This window comes from Schistocerca serialis, chromosome 1, assembly GCF_023864345.2.
Source record: "Schistocerca serialis cubense isolate TAMUIC-IGC-003099 chromosome 1, iqSchSeri2.2, whole genome shotgun sequence".
In the NCBI taxonomy this organism is placed as follows: Eukaryota; Metazoa; Arthropoda; class Insecta; order Orthoptera; family Acrididae; genus Schistocerca; species Schistocerca serialis.
In genome coordinates, this window is record NC_064638.1 from 1105861391 (window position 1) to 1105875253 (window position 13863).

The 13863-nt window shown below is 44.1% G+C and overlaps 1 protein-coding gene across 1 annotated transcript; it reads left to right on the forward strand.

Moving 5' to 3' along the window:
* Window position 1: 1 nt before the first annotated feature.
* LOC126455749 (uncharacterized) lies at window positions 2–13466 on the forward strand. Its single transcript, XM_050091519.1, has 2 exons — window positions 2–50; window positions 12952–13466. Exons 1-2 carry the CDS (start codon window positions 5–7, stop codon window positions 13464–13466), a joined length of 561 nt encoding a protein of 186 aa, XP_049947476.1. The 5' UTR covers window positions 2–4.
* Window positions 13467–13863: the final 397 nt, after the last annotated feature.

A 13863-nucleotide genomic window follows, 5' to 3' on the forward strand; every position in this document is an offset into this window, starting at 1 on the left:
AGCCATGAGAACCGTCCTAGTCCTCCTGGCTGCCGCCGCCGCTGTGCAAGGTAGGTCGCCTCAGTTACCTTCTATGAGACCAGTGCGTGTCTTCATACTGTCATCTCTTAACTAGTCTTCAACCAGGACCATGGCTGACATTTACGTTATAGAGTTATACAAGCTGAATAATGTGCTATTACATTCGAAAATGTTATTCAAGTTTCGTATCTTTATACTAAAATTGTAAAAGTTTTCAATCCATGGAAACGTAGTAAAAAGTCTTTCAGAGGAGTTCTAAACTACAAAATAATGTCATAGTCTTTAGCGTGTTCTAATGCATAGGGGTAAAACCGAAATATTACGTTCTTGAATAAGTTGAAAACGTTTTTGTTTTGCATGTTGGTATTCCTGTTGCTATGGGTTTATTTATCGACCGTCAATTTTTGTTTGTAGTTCACTGCTGGTGTCTCAGTTTACATATTGTCATATTGTCATTTGGAAATAGTGGCTCGAGCTGTTAAAGCTAAAAAACGTAGTGCCATGTGGAGAAATCTGAACATTTCCGACACATTCTTCTGTTTTTCAGTAGAGGGGTGACAGCAGCGAAGGCAGCCAGAAAGATCTGCGCTGTGTATGGGGATAATGCCACTGGAAAGAGCACACAAATATGGTTTTCTTGTCTTGAGAAGGATCCTTTTGACATTAGTAGCTCTCCATCTTCAGGAAGACCTTCGTGGTTTCAATTCTTTCTTTCTTTCTTTCGTTTACGCCTTGTACTGCAGCGATCGCAGGGTCGGCGTGGTTAGAACGGATTTGGCATGGTGAGTTTTAGGGGTGGCTGGATGCCCTGCCTGCCGCCACCCCGTACCCCCAGGGATGGAATCAGTGTACCCCAGCTGTCTGCATCTAGTGTAAATTGTGAAATAGTGCGAACGTGTTTCAAATGGACACATGTAATAGAGACGGAACGTTGGGACCAGCCCAGTATTCACCTAACGGGATGTGGAAAACCGCCTAAAAACCACATCCAGGCTGGCCGGCACACCGGCCTTCGTCGTTAATCCTCTGGGCAGATTCGATCCGGGGCTGGCACGCCTACCCGAGTCCAGGAAGCAGCGCGTTGGCGGGTTACCTTTGTGCTTTCAAGAAGATAGTTTAAACTCATTGATTCATAACGATCCAAGTAATTTTCCTCGAAAAGTGGCAAACGTGATAACAATGTCACCATTCCACCATCGTGCAAAATTTGCATGAAATGGGGAGCCGGTCCAAAATCAGGTGTCTAGGCACCGCATGCTCTACCCCACAATAAAAAAAAAAAAAAAAAATCAGTGGGTGGTCATATGTGCATCTCTGTTCGCTTGTCATCAATTGGCTCATGAACAATACCGACCATTCCTATCCTGTACTGTTAATTGTGGCGAGAAATTGTGTCTTTATGCTAATTTAAGGGAAAGAAGGATTGGTTGAGCCCGAACAAAGCAGCGACTCCCAGTACAAAGACCTGTGCGCATCCACAAAAGACAATGTTATGCATCTGGTGGAACAGCGGCGGTGTGGTGTACTGGGATTTGCTTCCGCGAGGTGTGCCATCACTGCTGACATTTATTGTCAACAACTGAGACGTCTTGCAGACGCAGTCCAAAAACAACGACACGAAGACAGCGCGAAGTGATGCTACTCCACGATAAAGCCGGCCCGCATTCCTCAAGCCTGACAAAAAACATGAGTTGGGTTGGGAAGTCATTCCGCAGCCACCTTATTGAACTGATCTTGCACCTTCAGATTTTCACCTTTTCCGCTCTCTGTCGAACAGTCTTCAAGGAACTTCCTTTCCGGATGAAAATGCGCTCCGACCATGGCTCTACAAGTTCTTCGCCTCAAAACCAAGTGATTTCTACAGTTGCTGAATCGAAAAGTCACCCCAGCATTGGAAGACTGTTGAAAGCAGTAAAGGATAAATATTATTGATGACTAAAATCTCCATTTGTGTCTTTGTTGTGTTTACTAAAATTATGGAGAAATGTTGCGAATTTATGCACTAATTCAATAGCTGCATGTCTCTCACGAACATCGGATAATATCTGCAAAGTACAGTCACAGACAGCAGATGTAACTAACAAACTTTGACGTGGTTCTTTACTTCGTTACTTACTTTTTTTCCTTCCTATCCATCTTCTGCTATTGTTGTCGCAAATTGGTATGCTTAGCAGTTAATCTCTTTCGTGCCTATTTAGTTTGAAGACAGAAAGATTGGGGTTTAAGATTTTGTGGACGACGAGATAATTAGAGAAGGAATACAAGCTTCTACTGGGGAAGTAAGAGGAATGAAACTGCCTTAAACTCTGGAAGGAATCATACCAGCATTTACGTTAAGCGGTTTAGGGAGATCAGGAAAACCATTATCGGGATGGCCGAAAAGGGATCTGAACCGGCATCCGCCAGAATGCGAGGCATCCGCCAGAATGCGAAGCCAGTGCACAACCAAGCTCAGTTGTTTAGTTCGAGCACAAATAGAGTGCAATTCAGGAATTAATCACTCCTTCACTCTTGCAGTGGCGAAACAGTTGTAGTTATACAAGAAGTATCGAACGCTGCCAGCTATATCGCTCATGTGCAGCACGCTTCAGTGATGTAGGTCATGTAATACTTAAGAAAATAAAAATTGTAGTTGTAACTAGCTGTCAAAAACTGGAAGAAGTTGTTCCAAAACACAGTTGAATTTGCTTTGGTTTCACAGTCTCGTAAAATTTTTTGAAAGACGTTGTTTCCGTCACTGACTGTCCATTTATTGAAAAACCACTATTGCAATTTCATCCTTTTGGTCATTTTCACGTGGGTATAGCAGGATAAGTAGTTTAGTCTTGGTCTACTGATACTGCAGCATGCATTACCATGCTTGGCTGGGCACAACCGTAGTTGATGAAGACTAGCCGGCCGCGGTGGCCGAGCGGTTCTAGGCGCTTCTGTCCGGAATCGCGTGACTGCTAAGGTCGCAGGTTCGAATCCTGCCTCGGGCATGGATGTGTGTGATGTCCTTAGGTTAGTTAGGTTCAAGTAGTTATACGTTATAAGGGACTGATGACCTCAGACGTTAAGTGCCACAGTGCTCAGAGCCATTTGAATCATTTGATGAAGACTCACAGTCTAATAAAATTCGTTGGAAGATTTCTAATTCACCATTGTGTACGTTCATTATTAATGCTACAGTTTTCTCAAATTTTTCAATGTCTGTCTTTCACTTTCCAATTTAGTTAAATCATGTTTGGAGTTGTGCGACGTAAACGGAAGTTGGTAGGCGTGTTTTCACGTCTCAAAGATGATGTCTACTCAAATTTCGCCCCATTCGCATAAGAGTGGCCACTATGCACCACTATGAGGAAGAAAATCACGTTTGCTTTAAATACACTACGCAAGGGTCGTGAGCGTTAGTTTCCTTTGAGACTGGACGTGGTGAGTTGATGTTAATGGTTCAAATGGCTCTAAGCACTATGGGACTTAACATCTGAGGTCATCAGTCCCCTAGACTCAGAACTACTTAAACCTAACTAACCTAAGGACAACACACACATCCACGCGCGAGGCAGGATTCGAACCTGCGACTGGAGTAGCCGCGTGATTCCGGACTGAAGCGCCTAGAACCGCTCAGCCACAGCGGCCAGCTAGTTGATGTAATTCAAGAATGCCTTTAAGGCGACACAGGCGCCATTACCAACACCGTGCCACGGGAGGTAGCCACGTGGTCTAAGGCGCATTGCCACACTTCGCGCGGCTCCCCCCGTCGGAGGTGTCCTCCCTCGGGCATGTGTGTGTGTGTTGTCCTTAGGGTAAGTTAGTTAAAGTTAGATTAAGCAGTGTGTATGCCTAGGGACTCATGACCTCAAAAGTTTGGCCCCAAAGGAACTTAACACCAACACCAACACCACCAACACCTCACTGAGTTTGAACGAGGTCGTGTAATAGGCTACAAGAAGCTGTATATTCCTTCTGCGATACTGTAGAAGGGCTTGGCAGGAATGTAGCCATGTACATGATTGCTGGCAGCAATTGCCGCGAGAAAGTGCGGTGGCACGTGACACAACCGAGAGGGAAGACCATCGTTTTCTGCATATGGATCTGGCCTCGTATTGCATCTGCAACAGCAGTCTTAACAGAAGCTGGCACTACAGTGACACATCGGAGTGTTACGGATCGGTTACTTCAGGGACAGCTCCGAGCCAGACGTCCTTTAGCGTACATTACACTGAAACCAAGCCATCACCATTTGCGACTTGAGTGGTGTCAAGCTAGAGCTCGTCGGAGGGCAGGATGCAGGTCTGTTGTGCTTGCTGATGACAGCTATTTCTGCCTTGGTGCCACTGACCCGTGTTGGTTAGAAGGAGGTCGGAGCCTGTAACCATCCTGTGTGTGTTCTAGAGCCAATGGACCTACACCAGGAGCTATGGTCTGTGGTGCGATAGCACTCTCGTGGTTTCCCACGCACTTTGAGTGCAGATTTGTACGTCAGTCTGGTGACATATGTTATGCTGCTATTCATGAACAGCATTCCAACAGGATAACGTTCGCCCACATACCGCTGTTCTAACCTAAAATGGCGACATGTTGGCTTGGCCTGCTCAGTCACCATATCTATCTTCAATCGGGCACATGTTGGACATCATCGTACGATAACTCCAGCGTCATCCATAACCAGCATTAACCGTCGCTGTACTGACAGACCAAGTGATACAAGCATGGAACTCCACCCCAGAAACTGACACCCGGCACCTGTACAACAAAATGCATTCATGTTTGAATGCTTACACAGGTTATTAATGCTCCAGCGTTTCTCATTTGCAATAGCTAATCTCGCGCTTACATTAACGTGTGCTCTTGCAATCACTTAAATATGTTACCTAGACAAATAATCCCGGAATTTCGTTACTATTCATTAATTATTTCTTGTTGTTGCGACTTTTTCCGTCAGTGTATATATATTCTAAGACAAAAAAAAAAAAAAAAGAAAAAAAACACGCACCGCGAAGGAATTATCCGAATGTGACGGAAACTGTGAGATGTGATGTACATTACAGACAAAAAAATGATTATAGTTTCAGAAAATTTGGATTATTTATTCAAGAGAAAAAGCTTTACAAGTTGAGCAAGCCAGTAACGCGATGACCATCCTCCTTAGAGATACCGTACCAAAATCTGTGAAATGGTTCGTCAGATAGTCAAAATCGAGAGATGGTTGGACTGACCTGCCCATAATGATCCGGACGTTCTCAGTTCGAGAAAGATCCAAAGATGTTCCTGGTCAAGTCAGGGTCCGGCAAGCACGAAGGCAAGAAGCAGAAACTCTCGTAGTGTGCAGGCTGAAATGTAAGCTCAGGAAGGTTTGCAATGAAGGGCAACAAAACGGTGATCAGAATATCATCGACATACAGCTGTGCTGTGGGAACCAAAGGGATGCTACTGTGAAAAGAAATAGCAGTCCTGGCAGTCGGGCCACATGGCGGGCTACAGTCAGGTTCGTATCTCACTACTGTCCGTGGAGTTTCGGGGTACGTCTTCGGCCTGGAATCTCATTGACTGCAGTAGAAATGCCTTCAGTGATGAGTCCCACTTCGAACCGAGCCTGATGAGCAGCGAAGACGTGTCAGGAAACGCGCTAGGCAGCAGTAGGATTTCAACATCACTGTCGCCCGCCATATGGACAACAACCAGGAGTGATGATGTGGGATGTCATTTCATTTCATAGCACAAGCCAAATGGTTCAAATGGCTCTGAGCACTATGGGACTTAACATCTGAGGTCATCAGTCCCCTAGAACTTAGAACTACTTACACCTAACTAACCTAAGGACATCACACACATCCATGCCCGAGGCAGGATTCGAACCTGCCTCGAACCGCTCGGCCACACCGGCCGCCTAGCACAAGCCCTTTGGTTCTCATCCGCAGCACCGTTACAACAGAGCGGTACGTTGACGATATTTTACGTCCCGTTTTGTTGCCCTTTATGGCAAGACATCGTGGGCTTACATAACAGCAAGATAATGCCTGCCTGTACACGGTGGGGGTTTCTGCTGGTGTCTTCAGTCTTGTCTAATCCATACCTCGGTCGCTGATACTCTCCTAAATTGAGAACGTTTGAAGGAATATAACTTGACATGATGATCAGGCCGAATAACTGCTTGCACACACACACACACACACACACACACACACACACACACACACACACACACACGCACACACGCACGCATATATATGGGTTTGCATTTTCTGTAAAGTTGACTGCTTGACATCGTCAAGACTGTTCCATGATATGATGATTATGAAGAATGTTTGGCAAGAATAGTTGTTAATGATAGAACACAGCCCTTTGAATTTATTGTTTTGAAAGAATGTACTCATTATGTTATTCTCTGATGAGACTCCTTGCAGGCATCACAAGCAAACATTGATTGTGGAAGAGGTGCAGGCTGACAAGCTATTCTAACAAACACTCATAAAGATTGCTCTGGGCAATTTTTCCCCACTGTCATCAATGAGAGGACTTTCTTCGTCAGTATATAAGGTTAGTTAAACTGTGAAGCTTTAGTCAGTTGCAAAAGAACTTTACATAACAGTGATGATCATAAATGTAGGGACAGCAGAGCCAGTTCAGAAAGAGCAGCTCACTGACATAGACAAAAAATCATGCTTCATCATCAGTTCAGAAAATGCAGCGGAGTTAAGTGCTACCGGAGTGCCAATAGGATGTGGCTTGACCTAGCAACAATGTCGGTGAGTGTTAGCCATTCTGTGTCACTTTTCACATGCTTTGGGAGCACCCACCAATTAGTCAACGCTTTTACAGGGATGCCACAAGTTGCATGACGCATAATTTGGAGGGAAGCAGAGAAAATGCTACAAGATGACACCACTGAATATTCACAGAGTCCTTGATGTATTTTTCAACTATGGTTGTTCAGACAGGCTACTGTCAAATGAACTTGATGAGGCAGCCTGTAAAAAATCTACCTTCAGGACTCCTGACGCTCTGTATGGCATTTGCACTACGTACCGCTACAGCTGTCTTTGAGCCTATGACGGATAATCAGCCTAGAAATCTTAAGTAGATTTTATCTCTTTGCTATCTGTATGACATTTCCGTTCCTTTGAAGACACTGAAATACATCTAAGCAGCCTGACAACTATACTAAAGTGTGTATAGACTGCAGGCCTTCACACGAAACCGAAGTCTCGTCCAAGCAATGAAAATCTTGGGGCACCTAATTAAAGCGATGGAGCTTCTCTCGATCCAGAGAAGATAAGAACAGTCGCAGATATTTCTAGTCCTAGACGCATTCGTGAAGTGAAAATTTTTCTCGATATGGTCTCATACTACTGGCGATTCATAAAGGACTTCTATGTCAACGCACATATCTTGCAAGAACTACTGCAGGGGGATCCAGAGATTCCTGAAACGAGGTGTAAGAAACATTTTTCCTTAGCCTAATATCTCTGAAAATTAAAGAGACCTTTGGAGATAAGAGAACGACTTGTATGAATATCAAGAGCTCAGATGGAAACCCAGTTCTATGCAAAGAAGGGAAAGCAGAAAGGTGGAATGAGTATATAGAGGGTCTATACAAGGGCGATGTACTTGAGGACAATATTATGGAAATGGAAGAGGATGTAGATGAAGATGAAATGGGAGATATGATACTGCGTGAAGAGTTTGACAGAGCACTGAAAGACCTGAGTCGAAACAAGGCCCCCGGAGTAGACAATATTCCATTGGAACTACTGACGGCCGTGGGAGAGCCAGTCCTGACAAAACTCTACCATCTGGTGAGCAAGATGTATGAAACAGGCGAAATACCCTCAGACTTCAAGAAGAATATAATAATTCCAATCCCAAAGAAAGCAGGTGTTGACAGATGTGAAAATTACCGAACTATCAGCTTAATAAGTCACAGCTGCAAAATACTAACACGAATTCTTTACAGACGAATGGAAAAACTAGTAGAAGCCAACCTCGGGGAAGATCAGTTTGGATTCCGTAGAAACACTGGAACACATGAGGCAATACTGACCTTACGACTTATCTTAGCAGAAAGATTAAGGAAAGGCAAACCTACGTTTCTAGCATTTGTAGACTTAGAGAAAGCTTTTGACAATGTTGACTGGAATACTCTCTTTCAAATTCTAAAGGTGGCAGGGGTAAAATACAGGGAGCGAAAGGCTATTTACAATTTGTACAGAAACCAGATGGTAGTTATAAGAGTCGAGGGGCATGAAAGGGAAGCAGTGGTTGGGAAGGGAGTAAGACAGGGTTGTAGCCTCTCCCCGATGTTGTTCAATCTGTATATTGAGCAAGCAGTAAAGGAAACAAAAGAAAAATTCGGAGTAGGTATTAAAATTCATGGAGAAGAAATAAAAACTTTGAGGTTCGTCCTTGACATTGTAATTCTGTCAGAGACAGCAAAGGACTTGGAAGAGCAGTTGAATGGAATGGACAGTGTCTTGAAAAGAGGATATAAGATGAACATCAACAAAAGCAAAACAAGGATAATGGAATGTAGTCTAATTAAGTCGGGTGATGCTGACGGAATTAGATTAGGAAATGAGGCACTTAAAGTAGTAAAGGAGTTTCGCTATTTGGGGAGCAAAATAACTGATGATGGTCGAAGTAGAGAGGATATAAAATGTAGGCTGGCAATGGCAAGGAAAGCGTTTCTGAAGAAGAGAAATTTGTTAACATCCAGTATAGATTTAAGTGTCAGGAAGTCATTTCTGAAAGTATTCGTATGGAGTGTAGCCATGTATGGAAGTGAAACATGGACGATAAATAGTTTGGACAAGAAGAGAATAGAAGCTTTCGAAATGTGGTGCTACAGAAGAATGCTGAAGATTAGATGGGTAGATCACATAACTAATGAGGAAGTATTGAATAGGATTGGGGAGAAGAGAAGTTTGTGGCACAACTTGACCAGAAGAAGGGATCGGTTGGTAGGACATGTTCTGAGGCATCAAGGGATCACCAATTTAGTATTGGAGGGCAGCGTGGAGGGTAAAAATCGTAGAGGGAGACCAAGAGATGAATACACTAAGCAGATTCAGAAGGATGTAGGTTGCAGTAGGTACTGGGAGATGAAAAAGCTTGCACAGGATAGAGTAGCATGGAGAGCTGCATCAAACCAGTCTCAGGACTGAAGACCACAACAACAACAACAATATCTTCTCCATTCCTAGCACTGTATTACAAGAGCGCATTGTCAGAGCTTCCCAATGCTGCTATCATTTGTGAGATAGGTACAGTTCTAGTGAAACTTGAGGAAAGTGCCGAATGGGTGACAGCTTATGCTTCCAGAGTACTTTCCAAGTCTGCAACTGAGAGAGGGTGCCTCGCAACTGATTGGCCCATGAATGAGTTCTGGCCACATTTATTTGGCAAATCATTCTCTATTGTGATAGACCGTTTTCTTCTATGCTTGCTAACTAGCCCATCAGATCCTTTGGGGCAATGAGCGAGATGGTCACTGAGCCCTCAGGAGTGTGACATCATAAAGGTATACAAGATAGGTGTGCAGACATAGGGTTGCCACATACCTTTCAAGGAATCTTTTGGTGGAACACAGAACTATCAATAAATTCTCATTCATGGCTGCATCAAACTACACTGCTGCTGAACAGATGGTAGATCCAATACTGCTGTAAACTAAATAATCCTTGAAGGTGGAACTGACTAAAGAAGAATTCCTCTTGAACGCATCCTTGTTCAAAAGGAACTATCACACAATGTTCTGGAAATCATTTCTCAGCAATCTAGCTCATCTACAATCAACTGTGGTCAAGAAATTATATGACACTTCAGTAGCGAGTCACATGGGATTCGTAAAGACTCTAGCCAGAATCAGGCGCAGGTATCACTGGTCAGCTTTCTACTGATCTTTTAGGCACTATGTGAGCCACTATAAGGAATGACAGTGACGCAAGCAAGTGCAGCAGTTACCTGTAGGGCATCTGATACAAATTCTGCCTGCAGAAGCGCCATTCCATCGAACTGGAATCGACCTCTTGCGGAGGTTCCCTATGCCGATAAAAAGGAATCGATGGACAGTAGTCTACACTGACTACTTCACTCACAATGCTGTCATCAAAACTTGTGGAGGACATAGTTTTGAAGCATGAAGCAGCCTGTGTTATGATCTCTAATTGTAGGAAAAATAGTGTCAGATGTAACTTGTTATTGCGATATCATTCACAGTATGACAACAGCCTACACCCAAAGAGCCTAACAAAACGTTTTAATAAAATACTCTTGATGTACAGTGATGTCGAACAGCGATACAGGAATGCTATAATGCCCTCACGATGTTCGCATGTAACACCACAAAGCAAGTCATTAGAGGCTTCACACTGCTCTTTCTGCTCAAATGTCAGTAGGCCCAAAGGGCACAGGATGCACAGTTAATATTTCAACCGGACAACATTCAGGATGACTATGTGAAACATCTCATCGCCAGTACCCAAGAAAGATCTTGGATGCTCAGGAGAAGGACCAAAACACCATGTCACAACCAATGAGATATAGCCTGAGAGACACCGTATGGATTTTTGCTCCATTGTGAGAAGTGGAACTGTCGAAAAAAGTTATTAAAACACTACTTTGTATCCTTGTTGGACATCATTTGCGTAGTTGAGTATTACGACTCTTCAGCAAGCAGAAGCGCTGAGACCTCATCCATGTCCTTTGTATGAAGCCCTACAAAAATACTGAGCCACAGATGGACGATGGAGGCTTGTTGTTCAAAGAAACTGAACGCCTACTCGATGACTGCAAGCTTCAATGAGAGAGGCTACACAATAGGACCCAAACACAAGCCGACCGCGGTGGCCGAGCGGTTCTAGGCGCTTCAGTCCGGAACCGCGCGACAGCTACAGTCGCCGGTTCGATTCCTGTCTCGGGCATGGACGTGTGTGATGTCCTTAGATTTGTTAGGTTTAAGTAGTTCTACGTTCTAGGGGACTGATGACCTCAGATGTTAAGTCCCATACTGCTCAGAGCCATTTGAACCAACCCAAAGGCAAGGATCCTCGTGCACTGCCATATAAAGGGCCATTGCCAATATTTGTATCCAGGATGTTGTAGTCTTCTCCAATAAGAACAAATTTCTGAACTAGTGGGTCGTTTTTTTTTCAGGAGAGGGAATATGTTGGGAACTATGCTCCATTCAGTGTGGAGTAGTGGTCAGCATCGCTGGATGCCATGCTGTGGGTCAAAAAATGATTCAAATGGCTTTGAACGCTATGGGACTTAACTTCTGAGGTCATCAGTCCCCTAGAACTTAAAATTTCTTAAACCTAACTAACTTTAGGACACCACACACTTCCATGCCCGAGGCAGGATTCGAACCTGCGGCCTTAGCGGTCGCGCGGTTCCGGACTGTAGCGCCTAGAACCGCTCGTCCACACCGGCTGGCTGCTGTGGCTCACATGTTCGAATCTGAGCACCAGGAAATAATTGTTACCCTTTGTTTGTCATTTCTAGAAGGTTCTAGAAGTATCATATGATTGTTTTGTTTAGTCTGGAATATTCGAAGTTTGTATGCGTCTTGCTCTTTTGAGGAGGCATTATGTTAGTGTCCCTAATAAACAAACTTTCAGTGCTAAGCGTTTAAATGATTGACTAACCTGCTTTCAGACCTGACTGTGGTTACCATACGTCAGTGTTGTTAGGCAGCAATATTCCAACAGGTTACATATTTAGGTAAGATACTCTACATAATTTGTAATCTGTGCCTGAGATGTAGACTAAATACCGCCAGAGGAATATATTTCTAGGCCACTGTCTAACTAGTATGCGTAGATAGTGTCTCACTTGGTAACACCTCCCCTTAATAAGTGGTTGTTTCATGTACTTTATTTACTGCCCAGTACAGGAGTTGGAGCACATGATGTCATTGATTGACAGAGATGCGTGCGCTGATTGTTGTGCAACAAAGGAGGCTGTCAGATCCCACTCTTACACTAATACATCATACATTTTTGTTACCAAAAAATTACGATTTATTGTAGTGCCCTGGGTGACACGTTCCTTGCTACCAACAACGATATTTCTTCCTTGGTAAGGCTCTTGGAATGGATACTATTCAGAATTTCAAAGATAAAATAAGAAGATGAGTGAGAATTATCAGCTCTGTTTCTGATATCTGGTATCCCCAGTTGGAAGTGTCAACCGCCCACATTGTTATCTAGAATGCTGTTCAGTAACTCCTCAGGAAGGAGATGACACAGTTTAATCTTGACAAGATAATGTCCTACAAAGATAACAGAGACACAGTTGATAGGTCTGTCAGTTTAATGTATCTGTCAAAAGTAGTGCTCTAAGACTGGGCAGCAGTGAGCTGTAGTCATAAGTAGCCCGAGAGGATGGCTCAAGTGGTTAGATCAAAATAACATGTTTGGTGAATGGCAGATCTGGCGTCTTTCATTCCTGATTTTGGATGTAGTCTTAATTTGTTAGTAATGATCTAGAGTATAACATCATAGTAGAAATAGTGTTGTGAGTCTTTTTTTTTTGGACTGATTTGGCGATTTTTTCTGTATCTGCCGTCATCTCGTTGTTGTTCTCTTACTGACTACAATTGCTTGCAGTTTTTAACAGAATGTGTAACAATGTGTATAATACTTCATGTAGTATGTGCATAATAGTACAAGAAGACTGTTTTGGTTGTCGCAATTTTACACTGATCAAGCACACAAGAAATGTGGTTTGAGAAAGTGGTAGCAAAGGCTGTTGTAATTTAGAGCATGCAAGTTTAAGCTGGAGTTGAGAGGATGAAGGTGAAAAAAAGGCCTCAAAATATCTTGTAAATGTGAGTCAACAATTGAATAAATCTATTATAGCGTTGCTCAAACATGATTGTTGTAGAAAAAATGATCGATGAGGAGAGGAAAGTAAATCAAATATGTAAGATGTATTCTGGATTCACAGGATTCGGCATCCACCGAGGATTGGATGCGAGCCTAGCTCAAGCTCAAGCACAGGCGCAAGCAGCAGGGTTGGGGCTCGGCAGTGGACTTCTGGGTGGAGGAGCAGGGCTGAGTGCTGCTCAGGCACAGGCGCAGGCACAGGCTGCCGGGCTGGGCGGCGGCTACCACGGCATCTGGAAGCGCCACGCCCTCTACGGCTTGGGTCTGACTGACTCCCTTGCCCAGGCTCAGGCCCAGGCACAGGCAGCTGGGCTCGGGGGAGGTTACTATGGTGGGGGTGGTGCAGCCCTCAGCCAGGCCCAAGCACAGGCCCAGGCTGCTGGGTTGGGCAGTGGCTACCACGGCATCTGGAAGCGGCACGCCCTCTACGGCTTGGGTCTGACTGACTCCCTCGCCCAGGCTCAGGCCCAGGCACAGGCTGCCGGGCTTGGGGGTGGGTACTACGGTGGTGGCGGCGCAGCCCTGAGCCAGGCACAAGCGCAGGCGCAGGCTGCTGCAGTTGGGCTCGACTACTAATGCCTGTCCTCACTGTCCCATCAATGACCTGTAATTGGGGGCAAAGTGCATGAAATAAACAAGAATACGAAGATACATATGTCTTCCTCATTTCACTGACTCCTTTGCACCTCAACAACTGACAGTGATCCTTCAATATTTCTTGGACCATTTCAAATATCTGATGATTAATTTCCTTGTGCAGAAACATCTGACAAGAAATCAATAAATATTAAACAAATGAGTCAAATGGTCTTCAGCTATAAATACACTTATTACTATTGCTAATGCCCTCTCTGGTTTTTACTCTTGACAGATTATGTGAGATTTGACATGTTTGTAGTCCTAAACTCACAGTAGGCACCCTAATAGATAAGCTTCCTGGATGCACTTTCCATATTGAATTCTCGACCCAGTA